General features: G+C 58.2%; 1 protein-coding gene across 1 annotated transcript in view; it reads left to right on the forward strand.

Moving 5' to 3' along the window:
* Nucleotides 1–25,289, forward strand: part of INTS3 (integrator complex subunit 3) — a 42,060-nt gene that overhangs the window by 11,212 nt on the left and 5,559 nt on the right. Inside the window, exons 6-23 of the mRNA XM_042784560.1 lie at nucleotides 1,246–1,312; nucleotides 4,755–4,899; nucleotides 5,862–5,991; nucleotides 8,826–8,923; nucleotides 9,660–9,851; nucleotides 10,683–10,770; nucleotides 11,299–11,378; nucleotides 13,364–13,455; nucleotides 14,056–14,162; nucleotides 14,975–15,094; nucleotides 16,540–16,669; nucleotides 17,553–17,607; nucleotides 18,506–18,609; nucleotides 19,178–19,222; nucleotides 19,703–19,822; nucleotides 19,963–20,116; nucleotides 21,993–22,061; nucleotides 24,446–24,521. Of these exons, the coding sequence (XP_042640494.1) occupies nucleotides 1,246–1,312; nucleotides 4,755–4,899; nucleotides 5,862–5,991; nucleotides 8,826–8,923; nucleotides 9,660–9,851; nucleotides 10,683–10,770; nucleotides 11,299–11,378; nucleotides 13,364–13,455; nucleotides 14,056–14,162; nucleotides 14,975–15,094; nucleotides 16,540–16,669; nucleotides 17,553–17,607; nucleotides 18,506–18,609; nucleotides 19,178–19,222; nucleotides 19,703–19,822; nucleotides 19,963–20,116; nucleotides 21,993–22,061; nucleotides 24,446–24,521 (1,872 nt within the window). The remainder of the gene's footprint in view (nucleotides 1–1,245; nucleotides 1,313–4,754; nucleotides 4,900–5,861; nucleotides 5,992–8,825; nucleotides 8,924–9,659; nucleotides 9,852–10,682; nucleotides 10,771–11,298; nucleotides 11,379–13,363; nucleotides 13,456–14,055; nucleotides 14,163–14,974; nucleotides 15,095–16,539; nucleotides 16,670–17,552; nucleotides 17,608–18,505; nucleotides 18,610–19,177; nucleotides 19,223–19,702; nucleotides 19,823–19,962; nucleotides 20,117–21,992; nucleotides 22,062–24,445; nucleotides 24,522–25,289) is intronic.

Here is a 25,289-nt window from a genome sequence, read left to right on the forward strand (position 1 = left end):
AGAGGCTTCTGGCAAACGCTGGAACAGCCAGGAAGTGTATTGGTTCCTGTTGCCGCCAGATTTCACCCCGTAGCACTGTGCAAGAGCACCAGGATCATTCTTAGTCCCTTCTCTGACCTCTGGGGTGGCAAGAGGCTCCTCATCGAAGGCTCAGGAGGCTGCTTCACCCCCCGTAAAGTCAGTAGCCCCTCCAGGGAGCTGGCTCTGGCCGTGCGGTAGCCCGTAGCGTGTTCCCCCCCCCCCAGCCCTCGGGGTAAGCACCCCGCAGCCGCGCACACGCCTTTCCGGATTCACAGGAACGGTGCCTCTTCCGTGTTCTCTGCTCTCGGCGCTGGTGCTGGCCGCTGACGTCCACGAAGGAGGAATTAATGTCCCACCGTAAAACCTGACATTGTGTTTTTATCGTATGAGCCTCTGACACGGGGCCGGGCAGCCTGGATTGGAAATTGCCGTGTCTGCTCTTCAGGGGAGGAAGAATGGAGAGGGAGGGGACAGAGTCCTGAGCGTGAGCCAAGCTGCCCTGGCCCTGTTGTCACAGTGTAAACACAGAACATTTTTAAAACCACCGGTGAAGGCATCCCTTGTTTCTCCTCGGTTGCACCTCCCTGTTCTGGGCCCCTTCTGTTCTGGAAGGATGCCGCTGTCTTGCTTCTCGCTGTTTTTACGATGCCTTAATTGTTATGATCCCATTGTTTTGGCTTGCCTGCTTTAGGCATTTTCCATGCCCCTGCGAGCAGGAGTCCTGCTCTGCTCCCAGCGACGTCAGCCAAAGGCTCCAGCTTCGTGCTGAAGGCCCACGCTGAGGACGTGAGACACCACTTTGACACCTGGCCTTTATTTGAGAGTTTGGGCATTCTTTGCAGATGCTGTTTCCCCTTTGTAGGCTCAGCAGCTGCAAATGTTTTCCTTTCCAGCTACCGAATCTCAACCATTTCTGGCTTCTCCCTTGCTTTGCAGAAGGATAGTTCCTGACTTCATGTTATCACAGTTCTTTTGCGAGAGTACTGTTGCAGCAAAGACCCCCTTGATCCCCTAACAGAAGAGCACTTGTACCTAGAAATGTGCTATACCTCGGGCAGGCAGAGCGGGACCAAGCAGGAGTGTGTGCTCCAAACAGGGAGCGAACTCCTTAATTAGCTTTTTTCCTGACTGGGGTTGCAGGGATCGAAGTTGTCAGTGGTTCGGTTGAATCTGGCGACAGAGCCGCACCCGTTCATCCGACTGGCTTTTCTCTTCCCTCTTCAGGTGGGGACGTGACGGCAAAGAATATCTGGCTGGCCGAGAACGTCCTGGAGATACTGACTGAGCAAAGGTACGGCTGGCGTGGTCACGAAGCGATGGAGAGCACGCCTTGTCTGCCTGCTGAGAGGGCAGTTGTCCTGCTCGCTGCGGGAGCGGCGGATTTCGGGGCGGTGCGTTTGCGGTGACAGCCGGCGTGGGAGCGTGTCGATGGGGTTTCCTGCTCAAAGACCTCTGCGTTCCCTTACCGTGTCACACCAAGCATATTGTCAAGCCGTGGTATGAATTTCTAGCTCGCGGAGCCCTCTTGCTGCAGGTTGTGTGTGTGGGGGGGGTGGGGAGCATCCTGAAGTCCCTCCGTTAGCAAACCTCCTCCGCGGGGTTTGGAGAGGGGCTGCGCATCCCCTCAGATGAGAGTTGTCTGCCCAGACTGGTCCCTCTCCCCGAGCCGTGTGCGAAGACACGGCTTTTCCCTAACGTGTGGCACCCAGGCCGTGGTCAGCCCACCCCTGGGGCAGCGGGGAGCCGTCGCCTCGTGTGGCTGAGGAGCACGTGTGGCTCTCGGGAGCAACAACCCAGGAATATTTTCTTCCCAAGTTTCCCGAGCTGCGGGGGAGGTGTTCCTTTTGGAGGTGTAGGACAGAGTTAATTGCCCAAAAAGCTTCCTGTGTTTAAACAGCTCCTGCTTCATCAGGGCTGCAACTTTAATTTGTTGCGGACAGGCCATCTGGGAAGTATTGTCCTATGGGCTCAGCATTGTCCTTTGTTGGCAGAGCAGCCGCTAATTGATGATAAGCAGAATTCCTAACTGCAGCCTTTGCCTGGGCAGAGTCGTTATTTTTGAATAGCCTATAGCTTTTCACCCAGCGCTGTCCGTAATAGCAGCGATTCTCCTAAAATCGCTTATTACTGCGGTTAACAATCAAGTTGTTAAAGCATTTATTTGGCTGCAGCTAACAGCCCTAGCGATTTTTATTCCGGGAATAGCTGCGCGGGTGCGGGCTGCCGCGAGTGCCATCTAGTGCCCCACCGTGCACGGGAAGGAGAGACCCTCAGAGATCTTCTGGGCTTGGCTCACCTTCGGTTCTTCACCGTTTTGCCCCGGCTGCCTTTGTGCTAAGCTCGGCTCTTCCGTTCCCAACCGTATTTAAGCCCCTACCAGCTCTCGAGGTGGTCTTCCCCGTGTGCTGGCGCTGCCCGCCGCCGCCACCCCGCACCTTGGAAGCGTTCCTCACCTCGCCAAAGCGCGTGGCAGCTCTTGTCTTGCAAATACCTGCAAGCAGCTGGGCTGTGGCAGAACTAGCAGCTTCTCGGTGGTGATCCAAAGCCACACCTGGCCGTGGGCCCGCAGGAGAAAGCTCCGTGCGCTGAATGACAGCTGGGCTTTGTCACTTGAGGAGAGGAGTTTGTCGGGAGCAGATGCGAGAGGAAAAGGCTCGGCCTGCCCCTGTTGAAGGTGTTGCTGGAGTGTCGATGACACGTACTGTAGCAGCGGAGAACCTGAGCACGAGGAGAGCTGAGGGTTGGAAGCGAGCCCAAGGGAGAACCTGCAGCTCTTTGCTGGGATTTATGTGCTTTGATTAGGGGGAAAGCCAGAGCTTTAATTAAAGCCACGCGTGTGAAGATCCGATGCCACATTCAGAGTGTTTGAGTGCTTGGTTTAATTAAAAACAGTTACAGCAAAGCTGCTTCTCAAGCACTGCTCGGGGAGGAGAGGAGGCAAGCCCGCTATCGCTCGAAAGCCGGGTGTTAATTTAGCTGCTAATGGCGGCACGAGTGCGATGCCTCCTCCGAGTGTTTTCATTTTCTCTGCCTGTCGAATCGATGAATCCTGTGGCTGTTGGGTGGCTTTAGCCCCCTTCCTTTGACAGCATTTTTATTTTCTGCACAGCCCTCCCTGGGAAAAGGGGGAGATGCTGACCTGCCAGCCCCCTGGGAGCCCGGCCTTAATTCCTCCCACATCCTCCCTAACATAACCTCTGCTCAGCGCCGTGTGCTGCCAGGCCAGCCCCCTCAGCCCACTAATTAATCTGCTCCTAGCATCCAGCTAGGTGCAGGGAGAAGAGTCTGGGAAAGCCAAATACTTGTCACATCTTCCCGGGCTTCCCCCCGCTCCGATGATTTAGGGCAGCTAACTCATTTGCCGCTGGGCTTGTGACTCTTCAGGTGGCCGTGGTATTACAGGACTTCCCCAGGACTTGTGATTTACAGCTCGCTGGGCCAGGGGATGCTGTGGGTGATCAATCACGCTGGAGGCACCGAGGCGGCCCGGCCCCTTCTTAGCATCCAGCCTAAAAAACCCAAGCTGACGAGGTCCTTTTTATGGAACGAGAATATTTATTGTTGCGCCTTCGATAAGGGAGGTTTGGGAACGCGGCACACCCAGCAGGCCGGGCGCTGCCGCACGGAGCAGGCAGATGATGGGAACGCTTTGCCGCCGCGAGGACGCGGTGTCAGTTGGCTGAGGAATAAATCTGCTCCCAGAAAGCCAGGCCTGGGTGCAGAGCCCCTTCCTGTCCTTGTCTTTGGGGTAGGACTGATCCTGTGATGGGGCTGCCATGTCTCCCCCCACCGCAGCCCCTCTCTGCGCCGCCACGCCTGCCCTCCTCCCAAACCTCCTTCGTATTTGACCTCAAGCGCATCCCTTTCCCCCCGGTTTTTGCCATTCAGCGCTTCCAGCTTCCCAGCGGTCGTGACTGCTCATTTCCTTCTGCCCCACGCACCGTTCCCTGGCCAAGCCGGGCCTGGGGCAGCGATTCTTCTGCCCCCGGTTCCACGGGAGCTGCTTCCCAGGGCAGGGCTCGGGTGGCTGCAGCCCGCCGTGCCCCCGCTGCTCAGGATCTCACTGATTTTGCTGGATTTAATTCACTTGGCAGACTGGCGGCAGGGGAGCATGAAAATACCTCTGGCCACGGGTGTGTGTGAGAGCATTTGGGGCCTGATTGTGTGGGAAGGTCCTTCGTAGCTTGTCCTGGTGTGTTGACTCTTGCTCGGTGCTGTTCTGGCTACGGAGACCAGCAAAGAGGCTCCTGGGGCAGCTGGTGTTCGCATCGAGGTCAAGTCTATTCACAGGGCAGCTGCTCCCTGCACTGGCTTCTGAAGCGCTTTATTGCATCCAGTTGCAAATGCCTTAGATTGTTGTGGCAGCAAACATCCCTGCGGCTCTGGAAACCCAGAAATCCACCCCGCACTTCGCGTGAACGCGTCTGCCACCCTGCCCGAGAGCTTGGGGTGCGAGCGCCCAAAAGGCAAACTGTGATGGGACTGTCCTGGAGGAGGAAGGGTTGGACCAAAGCGTAGCAAGCGCCCGGGACGGAGCAGGGAACGGTCCATGGGTGGACGTTCTCCGAGCTGGCACAACAGGCTGGAGTTCCTGCCTTTGCTGTTTCCTTTGTGCCTCAGTTTCCTTTGTCCTGAGTCTCTATGTTTATGGCTCTTCTGGCTGTGGTTCCCCCCCGCCCCAAGGTGGCTGAAGGTGGTTTGTTTTGTTTTGTTTTGTTTTGTTTTTTTTGCAGAGAGTGGGTACTGAAAAGCAGCCTCTTGATAGCCATGGCGGTGTACACGTACCTGCGGCTCATCGTGGACCATCACGGCACGTCTCAGCTCCAGGTGCTTCGTCAGAAGGAGGTGGATTTCTGCATCTCCCTCCTCCGGGAACGGGTGAGCAAACCAAGGGACTGCGGGGGTGACTGGGAGAAGAGACCTGCCTCCCCGGGGACTCTGTGTCTGCCTGTGGTGGCATTGCTCATGGTCCGAGCTGGAGGTGGGAGGCACTGGTGAGTGAGCACTGGGAGTGCTGGTTCCTCGGAGGCACCTCCCAGCTTGCCCTGCACAGGCAGTGGGGTGTGGTTTTTGCTCAGTGCAGGCTGTGAAGGGCTTTTGAACTGATTTACACCAGCTATGCCGTCAGACTCCAGGCTGCAGAGGGGGAGAGCAGCTGTTTTGATGGGGCTGCCTCGTTTCAGTCTCTCTTATTCGGGCCACAAGGGTTGAAACCATTCTTTTTCTGCTTCTGTGGCACCTGAGTGCTCGTGGCTTACCATAGCTGCAAGAACACCAGTTCCTCCCTTAGGGAGGCAACCAGTGTCCTCACAAGGCTTACAGAGAACACAATAGCCAGCTCCAGGCCACTTTTTGGTCTATATTGTGCAGGAGAAGCCACCAAAGCTAGGTGTAGGCAGAAATCTCCGCAGCCTGCACCCTGGCCCTGCGGGCCGTGACGGCTCTGCAGCTCCCTGCCCGCTCTCCTCTTCCTCCTTGCTGGGTGGGAAGGACCAAATGTCAAGTCTTAGCTTCAGAGACTGGCTGTAGTCCTGGAGAGAAAATGTCAGATTTATGGGCTGATTGTTTGCTTTACAAGAGAGAGAACATTTTAAAATAGCTGCTGACCTTCCCGCCTGTCAGCCTGCCTCTCAGAACCTGATAGCTTCAAACGAGGGGCATCCTGCCAGGGGCAGGAGTGTAGATATTGTGCAAAGAGTGAATCATCCTGGAGCTGGCGGTATGGTTGAAGGACTGACTGTTCCTCCCTTTGCCTCCTCCTGCCCCCCAGTGCCTTCTCCCTCCCCCCTGCTCAGGAGCAGGTAAACAGTAAATGAGATTTTTTCCTCTCCTTTCCTCAGTTCATGGACTGCTTCATGATCGGCCGGGACCTCGTGCGCCTGCTGCAGAACGTTGCGAGGATACCCGAGTTTGAGCAGCTCTGGAAGGACATCATCCACAACCCGCAGGTCCTCAGCGCGCAGTTCACAGGTAGGCAGGGCCGAAGGGGGCAGCCAGCTCCATCCTGCCCTGCCCACACGCCGGGACCGCCTCGGCCAGAGCCCCGCTAGCCACAGGCAACCCCCCTCCTGCCTCCGCACGCCTTTGGGGCAAGGCTGCCGTCACCGCCAGCCCACTTCCAGGCACAGCTGGAGCAAAAAAATCCTGCAGTTTTTCCCTCCACACGCCCCGGCTGGCCCAGGTCTCAGGACCGTGCTGGCCGGCAGGCTCTGTTACAGCCCTCCTAAAGCAAAACGCAGCGGGTGTGTGGGTTCCTTCCAGATGCTCTCTTCGAGGAGAGCCTGCTATAATTACACCGTGTGAACCCACCTCTGTCAGCGTCGAGGCCCACGTGGCTCCTTCCAGAGCCCCTCTCGTCACTACCTAGAAAAAGCTGCCTCCAAAAGCAGGTTTCTGCTGGCTGCGGGGAGCTTAGGGATAGCGGCAGGGCCTGGACAAGTCTCCCATGGTCAGCTCCAGAGCTTTACAGCTTTTGCCATTTTTTTTTTTTTTTTTGAAATGCTGCAGAGGCCTTGTAGGCATCTGGGCTTTAAACCGTCCTGAAAAACAGATACTTCAGGCACCGTAATGATAGATCACAAGAATGCAGCTGGGCCATGAGGGTCGTTAAATTGTATTGCTTGTTCTGAACTTAACACTTCCATAATTGTAGTTGTTGCTTATTTTAATTAACTGATTTATAAGCTGAGATAAAGCTGGAGCCCAAAGCTATAAAGTCTCTGAGTCCTTCAGATTCTAGAAAAGAGCCTGATGAGGCTCCGTAGCTCTAAAGCCAGAAGTCCAGAAGATGCAGCAACTGACACTTTCTAAATGGGATTTTATTTCTCCCAGTGGCCTTGCACGCTTGGTGTGCGGAACACTCAGCTGTGGAGCTCTGCACAGAGCGGGTTAAAATAGACGTGATGGAGAGAGTGTTATTTTTATAATTTTTATTGATGTAAATTATTCACTTCTCTAGGGGCTGTCACGGTGTTATCTGTCTGCAGCAATTCTAGCGAGTCTTTGGAAATGGGGCTTTAAAGTGTTTTCCCCCCTCCTCCAGTGCCCGCTCTCCTCTCGGGGGCCGTGTTAAAGATCCCCGATTATGCCCAGGGAAACTTGCTGCACATCCTTTGATTAAAGACTGCTTCTGCCTCTCCAGCACCTCCAGACTTAGCCCCACACCTAAGGCAGGCTCATGTTTCCCATTTCCAGGGCTCAGCCCTGCCTCTTCCTGCAGCTATACATTCACTAGAAGCATTTCTTAGCTCTGTCTGGACCTTCCCAGCTGAGTGCGGAGCTTTTGCGTCCGTTTTTGGAGCGTCTTGGGGCACCTAACGAGTGTCCCTCTAGCTTCACTTGCTTCCTGCACTGGTAGGGGCAGCTGGTCGGGTTATTTCCGGGTTTGCTGCCAATTTTAACCAAGCGACCCAACAAAACGATGCCCAAATTGGGGCTAACATCAGTGCTCCTCACTCATTCTCGGAGCGGGCGGCAGGGAGAGCTGAGCTGTGTCTGGCCGTGCCCCCGGAGCCCAGGTTGGGTTTGTCACCCCTCCCTGCCCCACGGGGGGAACCCCCAGTTGGCTCTGGGAGCCAGATGGGAGGACTCGGAGCAGAAGCTGGTCTGCCCTCATTTGTACTTGCTTGTGTGGAACCTCCCCGAAACAATTTCCCTCCTAGTTAGGCATCAGAGTACTTCTTTGCCCTCTTGCCTGTTGTTGAGAGCCCGTAACAACTGCTCTGCCAGGTGGCTGTTGCCTCTAGGAGCTGCTGGTCCACGCGCTCCTGGGTTTGTATGGCTCTGTAACCTCCATCCGAGGCAATCTTGCTGAGCTCCACGCTCAGGCGACCAGGACCAGAGCTCAGCGGCTCCGAGCACGGGGGAAAACCGCAGCAGGGGCTGGCTCCGGGCGCAGGACCCATCCATCCCTCCCTCTGAGCAGCCAGGAGCTCTTCACAAACAAGGTGCTTTCGTGGCTCTTCCCCTGCTGCTCGGCTCGCTCCACCCTTTCCCTGAGCTCCGCAGGAGCTGGCATCTGTTCTTTCTGCTTTGAAGCTTCCCTCCTCCGGCCGTCCCCCCAGGTGCGACCCTCGGGCCGCGCGGCGGCAGGACGGCTTCCAAACGGGCGAGGGGGCGAAGCGCGCCCCGTGTGCGCGGCGTCCCTGGCGCCTGCCTGTCTCCGTCAGAGCCGGCTGCCCCGTAAATCCTTCAGGTCTTGTCAAGCAGCAGCAAAGCTCAGGTCATAAATCCCTCCTCTTTGCAGCTGTCTGGGAACGAGAGCGGCTTTTGCAACCTCCCCTTCTCCTTCCCATCCTCCGTCCCCTACGCGCGCGTGCACGCACAAGTTTTTTGATATGTCTGATCTTTGTTGTTACATCTGGGTAACTTTACTCCAGGGGAGGAGTTGGCCGTACGTGCTGGCGCAGCCCGGGATGGGCGCTCTCTACGCCAGCCCTGGGTTTTGGTGCCAAGCCCGAGGGGTGGGAGATGAGAAACGTGCTCTGTTGGTTACGGCTTGGGTCTTGACGTCTGGACTTGCTCATTTCTCCTCCAGATCTTGTCCTTGCCCTGCTGTGCATCCTCTCTCCCTTTTTCCAGACTCTCCTTCCTGGCGTCCTCATTAGTGATCTCTGACAAAAGCGTGCTCCAGACAGGAGATGTTTTAGGAGACGTTTTCCAGGCAAAATCTTGAGCCCTTTCCACTGCCTGTCGCTTTGGGGAAATGGAGCTTAATGCTCCAAACTCAGCTCGCTGCGGATGTCGGTAGATCCCTGCCCGGACCCCGTGCGAGCGCACACCGACCTCTCTCTGTCTCTCCCCAGGTGTCCTGCAGCTCCTCCAGTCGAGAACTTCTCGCAAATTCCTGGCGTGTCGCCTCACTCCCGACATGGAAACCAAGCTGCTCTTCATGACCTCGCGGGTAATTCCCTCGTGCTCGCCGGGGGGTCCTGTGCCAGCGCGGGGGAGGAGGGCGCTCCTCCCTGCCCGGTCCACGGCGCCCCAGTCCCGTTCCCACGCTGACACTGGGCACGGGGAGGGAGGGCAGAGCTTTACTGGTGCAAGAATTTGTTGCTTCTGGCATCTAATGGTGACAGGAGGAGGAGAGGCTGCCCAGCAGGAGCTGATGTAGATGGGCCTGAGACATCCCCGGTATTCGTTAAAAGGCACAAAAGAGCTTTGCAGGGGAACATTGCTCCTGGCTGGCCGCTTTCCAAGGCAAGCGCTTTCTCTGAATGGCCGCGACGCGGTGGGTTATCTCAGCTCCGACAGCGGCAGCCGGATTCACGAGAGGCCAGGAGCTGCGCGGCGACAGCAGGGGGGGTTAACTGTTATCTGCACCCGCGCAGCGGGCAGAGCTCGCCTTCCCCCCCCGCCTGTGGCCTGGCCGCTCGCGGGGGGCTCTGCTGTGCCGCACACGCGGGGCCTGTGGGCCCCTCCGCGCCGCCGGAGCCGGGCCCTCGCAGGAGAACGCAGCACAATGGCCTTTTTTTTGCTTCCTCGGTCTCTCCGAAGGCGCTGCCAGCACGGGGCTGACGGGGCAGCAGGGCGCGGAGCAGCGTTTGCCGAGAGATGCAGCTCAGAGGATGGCAGGCCGCGGTTCGAGCAGGCTTTCCTCAAGCCTCGAGCAAAATCTGCGTCTTTCCCTTTCCCTTCAGGTCCGGTTTGGCCAGCAGAAGCGGTACCAGGACTGGTTTCAGCGGCAGTACCTGTCCACCCCGGACAGCCAGTCCCTGCGCTGCGACCTCATACGCTACATCTGTGGCGTGGTCCACCCCTCCAACGAGGTGCTCAGCTCCGACATCCTCCCGCGCTGGGCCATCATCGGGTGGCTGCTCACCACCTGCACGGTGAGTTGTGAGAGCCAGGCCTGACGGCGAGCCGCGTAATCGCTTGGGTTCCCTTCCCTTGCAGGGAAGGGTGGGGGGGAAACCTGCCGATGCTGCGGCGGTTGGGATGAGGTATTTTCTGGCTGGGCTGGAGGAGAGAGTTGCAGAGCAGCAGTTAGGACGTTGTGCTGCGCTCTGGATTTTAGTCTTGGCTCTGCTGCACGCTGAATCCTTCGGGATCTGCTTTCCCTTCCTAAACCTCACCTTCTCGCTTTCAGCTTGTCAAGCCCTTCGTTTCTGATTTATGTTTATGGCCCATCTACAAGGCGTGGGGCCTCTCCTCTCCCAGTGGGGTGCCTCGTTATATGATGCCTCGTTACAGCCTCTTTGGCTTCCGCTCTCTCCGTCCGGCCTGTCCTCCCTTGTCCCACCCAGGACTGTGATCCACAGCAGAGCAGAAACTGCCGAGGAAACGGCTGTTGCTGTGCCCTTAAACATGTAGCAGATAACTCCGACTGTTATTCTGCACGATTCAGGGATTGCAGCCAGGCTGCGCTTCGCAGAGCCAGTGGCTTGTATGTCCCAGCCTTGGGGCTACCTTGGCCTCTGCCGTGCTTTCAAAGCAGGCAGGTTTGCTCAAGAATTTCCCACTTTTCTCTGAAAACTCACTCCTGTGCAGCAGCAGCTGGTAGCTGGGGTTTTTTTTTTTTTTTGCCCGCTTTGCCCTGGTGGGAAGAGCATCGCCACCCCCCAGCTCACAGCAGCAGGGCCCGGCACGTCGGGCGTGCAGAGGGATCGGGTGCCTGGCGCTGTGTTCGTCAGACGATTTGTAATTTTTTTTTCCTTCTCTAGTCCAACGTTGCTGCTTCAAATGCCAAACTGGCCCTATTCTATGACTGGCTCTTCTTCAACCCCGAGAAGGACAGCATCATGAATATAGGTATGGGGCAGGGATGCTTTCTCTGAATGGGCAGGGGTCAAAGAAAGTGTTAATGGCTTCCAGAGCTGGTAGAGGTAGGGAGATCTGGTGGGGAAAGCCCAACAAATTTATCTCCAAAGGGCATCAGTTCCCTCCCCTGCCCTGAACTCCTGGGATTTGCCGGCTTGCAGGAGAGTTGCTTTGATGGAGCCCCTTTTAATTGCGGGGTTTGTAGCCCTGGTAGCAGCAAGTGTCTTCCTTGACACGTGTCAGGCTGCTGGGCTGTCCCAGGGCTCGGGCACAAGAGGACTGATGCAGCCAGGGGAGTTGCTGGGAGCTCCTGCCTGCAGGGACATTAGTTCTGGCCGTTGTTTGAAGCCTAAGTGTTCTTCAGGAGCTAGATGAGGGGCAAGGGTGTGTACAAGCCAAAAAAAAGGGGGTTCCCTCTGCGCCCCCCGGAGTGGGGCAGAAGGCTGGGTGTGAAGGATGGAGGGGGCACAGGGGCTGTGGGCATCTCTCAGCACAGGGCTCCCCGCTCTCTCCTTCCAGAGCCTGCCATTCTGGTGATGCATCACTCCATGAAGCCTCACCCTGCCATCACCGCCACGCTGCTGGATTTCATGTGCCGGGTGAGCCACCCCCTCGCTCTCCGGGGAATTCCCTGGCTTGCCGGATGAGTTGCACGGTGGGGGTTGGGGGATGAGGGCTGCGAAAGCAACCTCTGGGGTCCCCGGGGTGCCTCTGCCCCCAGTGGGACAGAGAGACTCCTCGGGGGAGCCAACAGAGGACAGGGTAGAGGGAAACGGCCGCGCTCGCGTCTGCTTACGCCAGCCAGCTGTGGAGAGGTCACAGAGAGAGCTGGTCCCTGTGTCAGCCTCTGGGGCTTGGTTTAGCCTCGTACGTGGTGCAGAGGGGTGGAAGTTTGCTGGCCAGGAGGTGCTCCCTTGGGGATTGCAGCCGGGGGGCCTTCAGCCCTGCCCTCCCCTCGGCGCTGCCTGTCGCTGGTGCAGCAGCACATTTGGTGTAGGTCAGTGTTTTTCCTTCTGTGCCAAGACAGAAGCTGGGAGCAGCGGGGAGCTGCACGGCCTGGTCCCTGCGGGCTGCCCCTTGCTCTGTGCTGAGCGGTCACGAAGAGCAGGAATGGTAGAAGCAAGCTCAGACAAAACAGATGTCTCCACTCCCCATAGAGTTTTGGGGCAAAGGGCTGTTCTCGTTCCATCCCGCAGGAAGGGAATTGCATTAATTCTTAGAGCCAGTGATACTGGAGCAGCAAAATAGTGTCATCTTGCTGCCCACTCTTCAGAGCCAAAAAAAAAAAAAAGAAACAAACCAAAACAAAAAAGCTGTTCCCTCCTTCTTTTTTTTTTTTTTTTTTTTTTTTTCCTCCCACATTCCTCAGTGCATCATCTGGTCTGTTCTGCCCTGAGCCTCTGGATTGCGAAATAGCCTGCGGGAGTAGCTCAGTATCTGCTGGCAGCCCTTTTAACCTCCCCTTACCTATGCTAAATTAAGGAGGGATTTTCCCCTTGTTGATCTGCCAAGTCAGGCACGCTGCTGCCGACACTCAGCCAAATTATTCGCCTCTTAAAACCAGCCACCAGAGGCTTTGGTGAGTCCTTGCTGCCTCTTGATAAATCCAGGGCAGTTCCTGGAGGTCTGAGCATTGGGCCCATGTGTCATTCATTAATGGGAATGCCAGGTACGTACAGACTTCCCAACTCTGCAAATAAACCCTTCCAGAATGATGAGCATTAGCAGGAAAAAGGCTTCTGAATTGTTCCCTTTAATACCTAATGAAATGCTTGGCCCAGTGTCATCCCCTGAAGGCAAACAGAATCTCACTGCTGCAGAGGACAAGTCAGACCCATCAAGTCCCTTTCAGAGGACAGCCCTCCTTGGGCAGGGAGCCGAGCTGCTCCTGCCCCTCCATCCTGGGGGAAGCAGTGCCAAGAGTTGCCGGTTCCAGTAATTTGGTCCCAGGGAGGGCTGATGGTGTTTCTTGGAAGCGGGGTCTTCCCGTGGCACGAGCGCTGGAAAAGCTGCGAGTTACATCACTTTCCTCCCTCATGCCCAGCACGCTCCGTGTGCTCCCGTCCCCCGGCTGCCCGAGTCCAAAAGCAGCTGCTGGTTTCTGGCAGAGGAATTAGGTGGAAGGTTCCTGGGATGACCCAGATTTCAGGGAGGAGTCCTCTTCCTCCCTCCAGAAGCTCCGAAGGGCTGCGTGTGAACGGAGCTGAATGTTGTTTAGGGTGCCCTTCTTGTATTCGCCCCGCTCCTGCAGCGGTCGCTGCTGCTCGGAGCGTGGCCCTGGCAAGCCCCAGGGCTTCTCGCAGCTCACGAGGCGGCATCTGCGTGTCTTCCTCATCCCCGGGCGACGCATCGGCTGGCCTGCCGGGGTAGAAAAGCCAGAGGCATGGGCTGGACCCCCTTCTATCCACCGTCCCCCCCAGAGCTCTTGGTCAAGAGCAGCTGGGACGTGGTGCTTGAGTTGAGGGTGACCCGAGAACCTGGCTGATGGCCTTAGCTGGTCCTGGCTGTGTCCTGCCAGCTGACACGGGCCCGACGGCGGGCAGAAGGGTTCGTGGCACTAATGTGGTCGTTCTCCTGTTTTCAGATCATTCCCAACTTCTACCCCCCACTGGAGGCTCACGTCCGGCAAGGCGTGTTCAACTCCCTCACTCACATTGTGGAGAAGCGAGTCCTTGCGTAAGGCAGCCCTGAATTCTCCTGCGTTTATACAACCGCGCACCCATTTTCCTGGGTCTCAGCAGCCTCGTCAAAGCAACCTCCAGGCTCTAAGAGCTGTGGAGAGCGTTTGTATTGTCTATGAACCGTGGAAGAAGCCATAGTTGTGTCTTTATGGTGCTGAGGCTTGTCCTGAGAGCTCTTCCTTGAAGCAAGGGAATGGGTGGGTTAAGGAAGCTACGGCCGCTCCGCTTCAGATGAATAGAAATGTCCCCAGCCCTTTCTGGTCCCCAAGCGGAACGGAGCGGCCTTGCTCACGGTGCTCCAGCCTGCAGACAGCTCCTGCATCAGCCAAGTTCCCCTCCCAGGAGCTGAGGCCTCTTCTCCCCTTCCCACGCATCTTCTGGTGGCACCGGTCCCATCGGTGGCAAAGTGAGGGAACCCCAACAGAGCTGCAGGGAGGAAGGTGGGACCTTGTAGCTTGTGGCCCGTAACAAACCAAAGCCCTGACGTAAGGGAGGAGATTGATCCCCTTGCATGTCCGCCGAGGTGCAGCTACGCAGCGGGGCACCGCAGCCCGGCTCTTTCTCATCCCTTTCCCTTCCTTACCCCCCATCGCAGACATCTGGCCCCTCTCTTTGACAACCCCAAGCTGGACAAAGAGCTCCGCGCCATGTTGAGGGAGAAATTCCCGGAGTTCTGCAGTTCGCCCTCGCCCCCCATCGAAGGTAGGGAGCGGGGTGGGTGGCAGAGGGAGGCTGTGGCACTGCTCTCGTCCCCGGGACGGGGCTTTCCCCGGCTCTCCTGCAGCAACAGCAGCCGTTCGGAGGGTCGGACCGGGACTCCGGGGAGAGGAGGGCTTGTGTTGATGGATGCTTGTGGTCTCCCTTCACCTCAGCCCTGCTGAACGCTAAAGATGCACACTACCCGTTTCTCTCTCTGCTCCATAGGGGCTACTTAGCCTTTCTTCTCGGTTGGCTAATTGATTAACATAATTAGGTTAAACAAAGAGCAAGCGTTTCTAACCTGTATTTAACAGGAGGGTGCTGCTGCTTTGCCAGATCCGCTGAAGGACTGTGCCCGTAAGCCTGTCTGGTTTTCCTCTTGCATCAGCTGCTCTGGCTGAAGGGACCCACGTAGCCGACAAACCCTGCTGCCCCACGCCTCGGCCTCGCCGAGCTGGCCCAGCTCCCGCTCTGCTCAGGGCCTCGGGCTCTGCTGCTGGCCCGGGTGAGGGATGAAACACGGAGGGTGCTGGGCAGCTTACATGGAGAACATCCCGGTCCTGCCGCGCTTGGCACCGGGTAGGGATGGTTAAGTGGAGTCACTGGGAGTGACCTTCCCCAGCTTGAGTTTTCCAGGGCCTGTCACTTGCCTCCGGAGTCTTGTCTTCCCTCTTGAAAACGCTTTTCTCTCCTTGCCGGCGCCCAGTTTTGGGTTGAGGTGACTCGCAGGCAGAGCCTGCCCTGCCCCTCGGCTGTGCGCGGAGCCATCGTAACCCCACTTTCTGCTCTGACCCCCTTCGCGCACGTTCTTGCAGTCAAAATTGAGGAACCCGTTTCCATGGAGATGGACAATCATATGTCAGAAAAGGATGACAGTTGCTATGACAACGCCGAGGCCGCGTTCAGTGACGACGAAGACGACTTGAACAGCAAAGGTGAGGAGTGCAGGCAGCTGGGCGCCGATGCTCTCGAGTACTTCGGCATCGCCGCGGTGTGACTAGCTGCCGCTCGCCTCTGCGCCGGACGGTGTTTCCCCGCGGGCTCGCGGGCACCTTCCCTTCGCCATGGAGGATCCCCAGACCGCCAGCTGTAAGCACAGTTCCCTCGAAGCCCCTTTTCCATGAGCGGCGGGAGTTGCCGCGCTCGAGGCAGACCCCCCCCCCCCCCACCACACACACACACAAACCTTCTTGAGATCCAGGTTTTCTTCCTCAAAAGAGGGCGTTGAGGCTGATGCTCTGCTGCTTCCCAGTCCCTGACAGCCGGACTCAGTAGATCTGACACAGATCTGTGCTCAAACAGAAAGGCCGTTGGGCTTCATCTCCTTGCCCGATTATTCCCCTAGAACTTAGACCCTTCGAGTGTAGCGCTTCCTCCACCCGTGTGTGATATCTCTAGATATCTGCCTCGCCTCGAGCCCCGCTGCGCTGCGTGGTTGGGAATCCCTCTGGCAGATGCTGTTGCCGGGTGGTTTGTTTGGGAACAGGGTGTCTCTGTTCTCCGGGGGAGGGGGGGGAAGCTGCTAATTAAGAGGCTCAGGCCTCTTAATTGCTCAGCCCGCCCGGTTTGTATTACACCCGCTCCCTCTGGAAGCCACGGGGCTGACAAGCCCGCACAAGGCCAGAATCCCTTCTGCTCGCTCTCTGGAGCTTGAGGCACCTCAAGCTGTTCCTGCCCTTGGTGGTCGGACTCTTGGCGGGCTTCCTGCCACGCTGAGAGGTTACCCCTGCTCTGAGGAGGGGCCACAGCCCCGGGGGTGAGCGGGGGGTGACGATGTGACACTGTGCTGTAGCACTGTCTTCAATAGTCCCCGCTCGGGGCCCCCTGAGAGGGACACGGGCACAAAAGCCGTGTGCAGCGAGGATTTTTGCAAAGGGGGATCGCCCACCTTGTTCCATCCCTTAGTGGCAGCTCGGCGAGCGCTTCCGCCTTGGCCCTGGCGCTTCTGGACTCTGCTGCTGTTCATTTTTGTGGCGTGGAATGAGCCTGGAGGAGGAGGGTGTGGAAGAGCAGTTGGGGTGTCTCAGTCCCAGAGTCCTGCACACAGACATTTGCTCCTCGGGTAGAGGGGGACTTGCAAGCTAGCTACGTTTGCTGAGCGTGCCGACGGGTTCGGAAGCTGGACTAAATGGGATCCACAGGTCTGGGCAGCCCCTGTGTTTGGAGCCCATCCCACCTTCCTGCTCGCTCTGACCTGGGCACGTCTCTAAAGGGTGAAGGCAAGATCTGAGGCTGGGCCGCACAGGGGCTGCTCGTCCTGGGGTGGCAACTGCCCCCGCGACCCCGCGCAACCCCCCTGCTAGGACAGAGATTGCCTCCAGTGCTTCAACGTAGCTGCTTGGGAAAATAGACTATTCCGTTGCTACTTTCTTTGTTGCAGGGAAGAAGAGGGAGTTCAGGTTTCATCCGATCAAAGAAACCATTGTGGAGGAGCCTGTTGATATCACACCATTCCTGGACCAGCTGGATGAGTCGCTGAAGGATAAAGTCCTGCAGCTGCAGAAGGGAAGGTTGGTATCGCTTGGCCGCGTTACGTTTTGTGTTGAGCTCTTCGGGACAGCGACACGCAAGACCTTTGTACAACGCTGCTTCCTCCAGAGCCCTTCTCTCAGAGCTAGTGCAACCTTGTGCCTTGTCTCCCTGTAACGTGGAGAGCTCCTCCTCCACAGTTTCTGCAGGAAATGTCCAGGTGGTTTTGAAAGGTGCTGGGTTAAGAGCCATGTAAGTTGTCCTTGGAGCAGGCGCAGACCAGGACAGGAGAAATTTGCTGGGGGCTACAGCATTTCTCTGAATCAGCGGCAGGAAGGCAAAAGGCTCCTGAGTTTCATCCTTCTCTGCTGTTAGATGGAGGAGGGGAAGCTGTGTAGGCTTTGGGGCTGTTGCTGCCTGGGGGTTTCAGAGCATCGCTGCATGGGACACACTCCCTGCAGACAGCGATGTACCTGTGTCTGCATGTTCTCTGGACCTCCCCCACCTCCACTCTTGATTTTCAGTGACCTTGGAATTAACTCCATCTAAAGAAGGTTAAAAAAAGCTCTTGCTTCGCAGACCTTGGCATAGTAGACTGATTTAACATAATTTATGTCTTTAAGTGCACTTAATCTTATGCTTTTAGTCACTTAATTTGTTTGTCTTGCTGCAGACAACCTCGGGCACTTTTGTAAGTAGGTGCTGCAGCAGTGCAGCACGATCTTCCAGGGCTGGGTCTCTGCAGTGTGTGCTTCTGAGCCGTGCCTTCCTCTAAGCCTGGCACCGGCGCAGAGCAGAGCCGCCCCCCACTCTCAGGTCCTGGGGGGCTCCTGAGCAGAGCCAGCCCGCCACAAAGCCCCCTTGTCCCTGCTCTCGGTATCTTCCTATGCAACTTGGATTTCCTCTTGTTTTTTTGTGCTCCAGCGATACGGAAGCTCAGTGTGAGGTCATGCAGGAAATCGTGGATCAAGTCCTGGAGGTAACTGCACGGAGCTGGGGAGCAGCGCTGCTGCCGAACTGTAAAACCAGGGCGGTCGGAGCGGCGTGGGCGGCCCTGCCCCGAGAGCGGCGGCCGAAGGGAGGGACGCAGAAGCCTCGAGGACACTTGAATCCCAAATGAGTTCAAAATGGCACTGCGCAGCTCTGTCCGTGGTTGTTAAACACAGCCCCAAGGTGCTGCTTGCTGGAAGGGTCGAGCAGGGGAAGATCGCTCCGTCCGTGCCTTTGTTTCCTTATACCCTGTGCCTAAACATCCCCGGGAGTTGCTGGGCGAAGCGTGCTCACGTTTGACCCCGCATGGCTGCGGTCTGCAGAGCTTCTGGGGGCTTCTTGTGCCACGCAGCTGGGATGCTGCCTTGCTTTTGGCCCTGGGCTTTGTGCTCAGGAGAGGCTGCAGCCAGCCCTGCCCAGCGGGAGAGCTGCAGATGTTTTCCAGGAGTTGAGCGTTCCAGGGGGTGGTTGCATCCCCTGCCTCTCATCAGCTCCCTTTAGAGTCAAGTGGCCTTTTAGCACACGAGAGCTGTTTCCCTCTCTGTGGGAACAGGGGGAAAGGGCTTGTCAGGGTGTAAATCCTCGTTCTTCAGTCCCTGTTGGCCCTTTGCAGAGGGAGAGCTGAGCTTTGTGAATTACTAGCCATTAGAGGATAAGTGGACCATGGTGACTGTGAAGTGCTTCAGAGCTGGACATCGATTAGGGGCTTGTTTTGCTGCTGACCAGCTCCTGGTGCTGCAATAGAGCAGCAAAATGGCTCCTGAGCAGCTCGGGGTCCGTTCCCTGCAGCAGTGACTCTGCTGTGTCCCTTCCAGCTGTACCTGTGCTGGGCAGGCAGGGTTTGAGCTTGTGCTTTCTCCTCTCACTCCTTCCTTTCCCTCTGCCAGGAGGACTTCGACTCGGAGCAGTTATCAGTGCTCGCATCCTGCCTCCAGGAGCTATTTAAGGCTCATTTCCGTGGTGAGGTTTTGCCAGAAGAAATCACAGAGGAGTAAGGATCTATTTCTTGTTGCGTCTCATCCTTTCACACTGGGAGTTGGGCTTTTCCCAGTCAAATAGTCACCATTTTCAGAAGGCTGTGCTGAAGCCAGCAGCTTTCCCTACGAAGCAGTCCAGGGTTCACAAGCGGTCAGTGTGGGGCTGGTCAAGAGTTGTCGTAGCCGCGGCTTGGAAGAGGCCGTCTTCCTCCTCCCCCCTAAGAGCAGGGAGCTCCTGCTGCCGCAGGTCCTTGCGTCAGAGCTCAGCTTAGGTGATGCTCTGGTGGCTTCTGGCTGGCTGACCAGGGCACGCAAAGTCCTAAATACTCCATCTGCCCCTGCTCTACTCACACAAGCCGGCACCGCACACTCTTCCTCCGGGATTTTGTTGGAGCAGGGCTCGGGGGCAGAGCTGCTGGGTTCTGTTAGCAGGACCGTTCGTGTCTCCCCATTAGCTGGGGCTAACCCTCGATGGCCTGAGGACCACGGCGAGCCAGGTCCGAGGCTTCATCCCTGCCATTTCTGGGGAAACACAGAGGGTGGGTGCACGTAGAGCTCTGACTGTTGGCGTTTGTCCCGCAGGTCTCTGGAGGAGTCGGTGGGGAAGCCTCTCTACCTAATATTTAGGTATGTCTCTTCTGAAATTTTTGAATAATGCAGTTAGGGCTTTCTTGTTGGCTTCCAACCACCGCTGTGGGGGTGAACCCTGTGGGTCTGATTCTGCCACACCCCTGCTTGCCCCGGGGCTGATCCCTGATTCAGAAGAGTTCATTGCCTCGTTCTGCCTACCTTGCATTTTGTTTAGTAGAAAGACTTAAAACGCAGGAAAATCACAGCTCATTTGGTTATTCGTGGAAGCTGGGGATCCCTGGGTGACCGCAGTTTGCTTGGTCCTGTCCCCTTTGTTGCTGCACGTCCCGTTGTCCTCTGCAATGGGGGTGGGAGAGGTGGCCCCTGTGCCCAGTCCAGAAGAGTGAGTGGCCGGGACCGCCTGGTACTGGGAGCTGGGTTTCCCTGCAGGCTGCCTGTCCTCCTCATTAGCAGAGAGGTCGTTAGTGCATGGGATCCTGCGTAACGTAGCTGTCTCCCTGTCCCGTACCCCTCAAGGAACCTCTGCCAGATGCAGGAGGATAATAGCGGTTTCTCACTGCTGCTGGATCTCCTGTCAGAGCTCTACCAGAAGCAACCCAAGATCGGCTACCACCTCCTCTACTATTTGAAAGCCAGGTTGGCCAGTTGGGGGATTGCGGGGAAGCGTCCAAGCTTCGACTTGGCTCGTGCTGCCTCCGAGAGCCGGCTCGGTGTCACACCACCCCCCAGCCCCGGCTGGCAGGGCTCCTCTCTCACCTGGGCACCTCTGCTTCTAGCAAAGCTGCGGCGGGGAAGATGAACCTGTACGAGTCCTTCGCCCAGGCCACGCAGCTGGGGGACCTGCACACGTGTCTGATGATGGACATGAAGGCCTGCCAGGAAGACGATGTACGGCTGCTCTGCTACCTCACCCCCTCCATTTACACAGAGGTAAGGCCCCTGCCAGGCACTGGGAGCCCCGGTTTAGGCGCACAGGGCATCCCCTTGCCTTCCAGCGGGCAGGCTCGGCGCTGGGCTGGTTTGCTTCTGAGCTTCAAGACCTGTTACGCTGCAGCAGAGAAACCATAAAGCCTAGAAAAAGCTCCGCCAGGCTGAGCGCAACCACGGTTTCCCTCCGTGCCCCCCCCCCCCCCCCCCAAGCTTGACGGGGGTCGGCGTGCTGCCGTCGGGATGGGTGTTCAGCTGTCATCCCACCTGCCCACAGCCCCGTTAAACCCCGACGTGCTCTGTGCCTGGTGAGGTTCGTTGCTGTCCCGGATTCGTCGCGTGCACGCGCTTGGCTCCCAGCGCCGCGTCGTCTGCGGACCCTGGTTAAAGCGGTTTTGCTCTCTGCTGCTCCTCCGGAGAGCTGCAGGTGAAGACTCCAAGCAGACGTGTCAAAAGTCTGGGAAACGAGTTCCTCTGCCTGCCCCGAACCCTTGGGTTTAATGAAAAGTTTTATTGCTTTCAGCACTCGGTGCTGAGGCGGAGCCAGCTGGACTTAGCAGGGAGCACGTTTGGAACGGGGAGCCAGGCATCTGCGCCGGAGAGGTCGCGGCTCGGGCCCAGTTCACGCAGCCTGCCCGGGTCTTGGACAGAGCTGCTGCTGCCCTCCTGCTGCCGAGCCCTCTCGCAGCCCCGTGCGGGCTGCAGCCTTTGATTGGAAATAGTTGCAGGGTGAAGGCTGCTTCCAGCAAGCATCCAGCGATCGCCTGGCTTCGGGGAGCGGTGCTGGGGGGTGGGGGGCGGGTTGGAGAGAGGGAGGGGTAACCTCTGAATAGATGGAGGGGTCACAGTTCTGCGTGTACTTTCGCATTCCCTGGGAGGAATGAGCTGGCCCCGCTCCTCCCTCCTTTCTGGCTGGTTCAGCAGGAACATCTGCTGGGCGTTGAGGCCGTCCAGCCCCATTCCTCACGAACGTTTCCCGGGGGCTTCTGCGGGGAAAGGGGCACAACAACAGCCTGGGGAAGGGTGGGGGGGGGGGGGAAACCTGTGCAAAAGTAGGCACCGCACCACGCAGCAGCAAGGGGTGTGCTCCCAGGGTGGGGGGGGATCCCGGCGCAGGGCAGCAGTTCATCCCCTCCCTGGTAGCCTCCCACCCAAAAAAAGGGGGGGGGGGGTCAGACCGCTACTGCCCCCGTGGGTGTAGTGACCAGCTCGAGTCAGGCAGAATGTCCTGAGAGCAGCTTTTCTGGACAGCCAGATCCGAACGGTGCAGCCATAGCTTGCCGCTGCCAATTTTCCTGGCCTTTTGCCCCGTGTGCTGATTTTATTTTTTTTTTTTATTTCCTTGCAGCGCTGCGTAACGCGCGAGGCCCTGGAACAGCGAGCTAAAGCTAGGGGGGGAAAAAAAGAAAAAAAAAAGGGAGATTTTTAACCTCTCTGGTCTGGCTGACTTCTGCCACCCGCGATCGAAGCAGCCTTGCTCCTGGCTCCAGATGGTTGGTGTCAGCTGCACCTCCCAGATGCGCTGGGCGCTCGCTCGCAGCGGCCTGCCGGTGCGCTGCCTCGCAGCCCGTTCGAGCGGTGAACGAACCCGCCTTGCTCCAGAAAACAGGCTGTCAACCCGCCGGCGCTTTCTTGGCTCCTTTTCCCACTCAGCCACGTTCCCCCCCCCCCCCCGTTGTTTTTAGGAAGCGGTGCTGGTTCTGGTCCAGCCCTTGGTGAGCCGTCGGGTCAGGCAGGGCGACGCTGCCCCATGCAAGGAGGAATGTGTGTGTGTCTGAGCCTGAACCGAGGAGGAGTTCTGCCTCAGCTATAGGAGCTTTTGCCTGGCCTCTCCCTCGTGTCCTTTCCTCAGCCCTGCCTTGCTTTTGTACTCTTCCAGTTCCCAGACGAGACCCTACGAAGCGGCGAGCTGCTGAACATGATTGTAGCCGTCATAGACTCATTCCAGGTAAGGAAGGGGCTGGTGGCTGGGGTGGGAGGCAGCACGTTCCCCGAGTGGCAGCACTGCTCCCAGGAGGTTTAAACCTGAAACGGCTCACCCGTGGCGGGGCTGCCAGGGCAGCAGGACTCCGCTTGTTCAGTCCTCCTTCGCTCCCGTTCTGAAGCGGGGCGTTGGGCTTTGCGAAGAGGGACTCTGAAACCTCGGGGTGTCCTTGAGGAGCTGCGGCGTGCGGAAAAGCTGAATCCCAGCCGCTTCTTTGCAGGGATCCCCCCCCCCCCCCCGGCCACCGAGCTGCTGGGATTTGCCAGGGTTTGCCCTGATCCCTCTTCCATTGCAGGGATTGGCAAAAAGCCCCGCCACGGCCCGCGCTGCTGCTGCGGGCAATCATTAATAATAATTATCGCTAATAAGCCCCTTGGCGGGGAGGTGCTTGGCGCTGCTGGGCGGGTGCAAAGCTGCGGGCAGCGTCACAGCGTGCGCGGGAAAGGTGCGGGCAGGGCCGGGCTGAAGATCACACCCAGCTCTTCCCATCCTGGCGGGAGATCAGCCGCGGGCTCGGCCAGCTAATGAGCGGAAGGCCAAGCCCTCGTTAGACCCTCCTGGAAGGAGCCTTCCCCCCCCCCCTCCGTGGTCACGCTGAGTTACCATGAGCAACCCAAAAATAGTGAGGGCGAAAGCTGGGGGCGGGGAGGTGGGCACGGGCAGGAATGCTGTACTGCGTGTTTCTGCTGTCTAGGCTCGTCTGGAGCGTGATCTGCTGATAACCCTTCAACTCGCCCTATTTATACCCCATTCCTGGCCAGTCGTGCTTTTCCCAGCTGCGCAGGGGCCAGAACGCCTCGCCAGCAAGTTTTGCTTGGCAGGCTGGAGCCCAAGTTGGGTACAGGAAAGGTTTGAGTCATGATGCCCTGACCCCCCCCCCCCCCTCCCCTCCCCAAAGCTCAGCCCTGCTCTAACTCCTCTGCTCCTGGGCTGAAATGCAAAGGTTTTGTTTTTCCCAGCAGAGGCCCGTAGCGTTTCCTCTCCCCCTCCCTTCTCCAATTCCTTCATTCCTTCCTGTTATTCTTCATCTGTTTCCCCACGATGCTCCGGCTGCGTGGCCCCCGCGCCCAGCCCGTGGGGGGTCTGTGAGCAGAGCCGTGGGGCAGAGTCAGCCTGCCCTTGGGCTCCATCTGCCTCCTGCGCCCGAGCAGGCTGGGCCCAGAGGCCAAGGAGCTGGGGGGAAGGCAGATGAGAGCCGAGGTGCTCTCTAGCTGAGCCTCTCAGCGCAGGAGTGGGGTACGGTGCCCCCCAGCTCCCGTCCCTGTGCCGGTGCAGCCCAGGCAGGCTCCTCGTGCATCCCATCCCCTCGCCTCCGCTTCCACCTCTCCCAGGGACGAAGGGGGGGTGAGTCAGTTCAGGAAGCACCGCGCGTCTGGGTAGTGTCAGCTCCCATCCTGCAGACCAGGGACGGGCCAGGGCCCCAAGAAGAGAGGTCTGGGGTTGTCAGAGCTGTCCCAGCAGGATGCCGAGCCCTCCCTGCCACCAGTCCCCGGGTGGGCTTGGTGCATCCACCGGCAAAAGACTGAGAGTCCCTGGAGCAGGAGGAGCAGGTCGGGTCCGAGAGCCCCTGGAGCTCAAGGAGCAGGTCAGGTCTGAGAGCCCCTGGAGCAGGAGGAGCAGGTCGGGTCTGAGAGCCCCTGGAGCACGAGGAGCAGGTCAGGTCTGAGAGCCCCTGGAGCAGGAGGAGCAGGTCGGGTCTGAGAGCCCCTGGAGCAGGAGGAGCAGGTCGGGTCTGAGAGCCCCTGGAGCACGAGGAGCAGGTCAGGTCTGAGAGCCCCTGGAGCTCGAGGAGCAGGTCAGGTCTGAGAGCCCCTGGAGCAGGAGGAGCAGGTCAGGTCTGAGAGCCCCTGGAGCAGGAGGAGCAGGTCGGGTCTGAGAGCCCCTGGAGCTCGAGGAGCAGGTCGGGTCTGAGAGCCCCTGGAGCAGGAGGAGCAGGTCGGGTCTGAGAGCCCCTGGAGCTCGAGGAGCAGGTCCCCGGTGCTCATGCGGCAGCCGAGCTCTCCAAACAGGGTGACACCATCCCACCTGCCCGGATCTGCTGTCTGTCCTGCATGACACTTGCCCCCCCTCCCCAAGCCTGGGTGTTGATGTGTGAAACCATTAACCTCTCATTATTTCTTTGCCTCTGCTGGTCCCTCACAACAGCTGCCTCTCCCTGGAGCTGCTTAGCCCAGCTCTGATTTATGAGCCACCTGCAGCCCACGGGGTTTCTGGATCTCTGCTCTTGCAGAGATGGCAACAGCTTCCCTGATGTTCTCCAGACCTGCCCGGTGCTCCCCTGCATAAAAGAGATTCTGCAGAGCCCGGGCACCCCGCTAACCCCGTTTTCTCTGTTCCCCCCCCCCCAGTTGCAGGAGCTGGTGTGCCACGTGATGATGGGGAACCTCGTCATGTTTCGGAAAGACTCGGTGCTGAACATCTTGAGTGAGTAGCAGCCCTGCAAGCACAAGCGCGTCTCGGGGAGGGCGGGCATGAGAGCAGAGCGGTTCCTGGGCGCCCCCAAGCTCTCCTCCCCTTTGAGCCCCAGTTTTGCAGAAAGACCCCAAATCCCTGGAAAGGGAGGAGGCTGCAGCCTTCCTCGTGGCTTTGCCCTTTCTGACTGGGAGGGTTGTCGTCCGTGCCAAGCTGCGCTCGGTCAGAAATGCCACGTGTGGCCACGCCGCCGTAGGAAGAGCCTTGCAGAAGGTGGCTGCTCACACAGCTCCTGGGCTGGCCCTTTCTGGATTTCCTCATGGTATTATTGCTGCTGCTTAAAGGATCGCTGCCCTAAACCAGATTGTTGTTAGATTTAGCAGTGTGAGCCAAGCTGGGCGCACTGATGGGTTTTACCAGGCTGGCTGTAGGACGGCTTGGGAGCCCTGGCTCTCCCACAGTGCCAGGCAAAGGGTAATCCAGGGCTCTGCACATCCGCAGAGGGGGAAAAAAAATAAAACAATAATAAAAAAAAAATTCCTGGTATCTCCCCGAGCCCTGCAGCCTCTCCGCGTGGCCCCAGCTGCTGTGTCTCCAGGGACGTGATCTTGTCCTGGTGCAAACCCGTGGCTCGTGCTGCGCAGTCGGCTGTTCCCCGCCGCGCAGCAGCCGGCACGGCCGTCACCCCTTCTCCCAGCGCAGCAGGGGTGAGGGCAGCAAGGTTGGAATCGGGGTTGCCCTTCGTTTTCTGTTGAGCCTGACACCCCGAGAGCAAAAAGG

This window comes from Tyto alba, unplaced genomic scaffold (genome assembly GCF_018691265.1).
Source record: "Tyto alba isolate M040663 unplaced genomic scaffold, T.alba_DEE_v4.0 Super-Scaffold_8, whole genome shotgun sequence".
In the NCBI taxonomy this organism is placed as follows: Eukaryota; Metazoa; Chordata; class Aves; order Strigiformes; family Tytonidae; genus Tyto; species Tyto alba.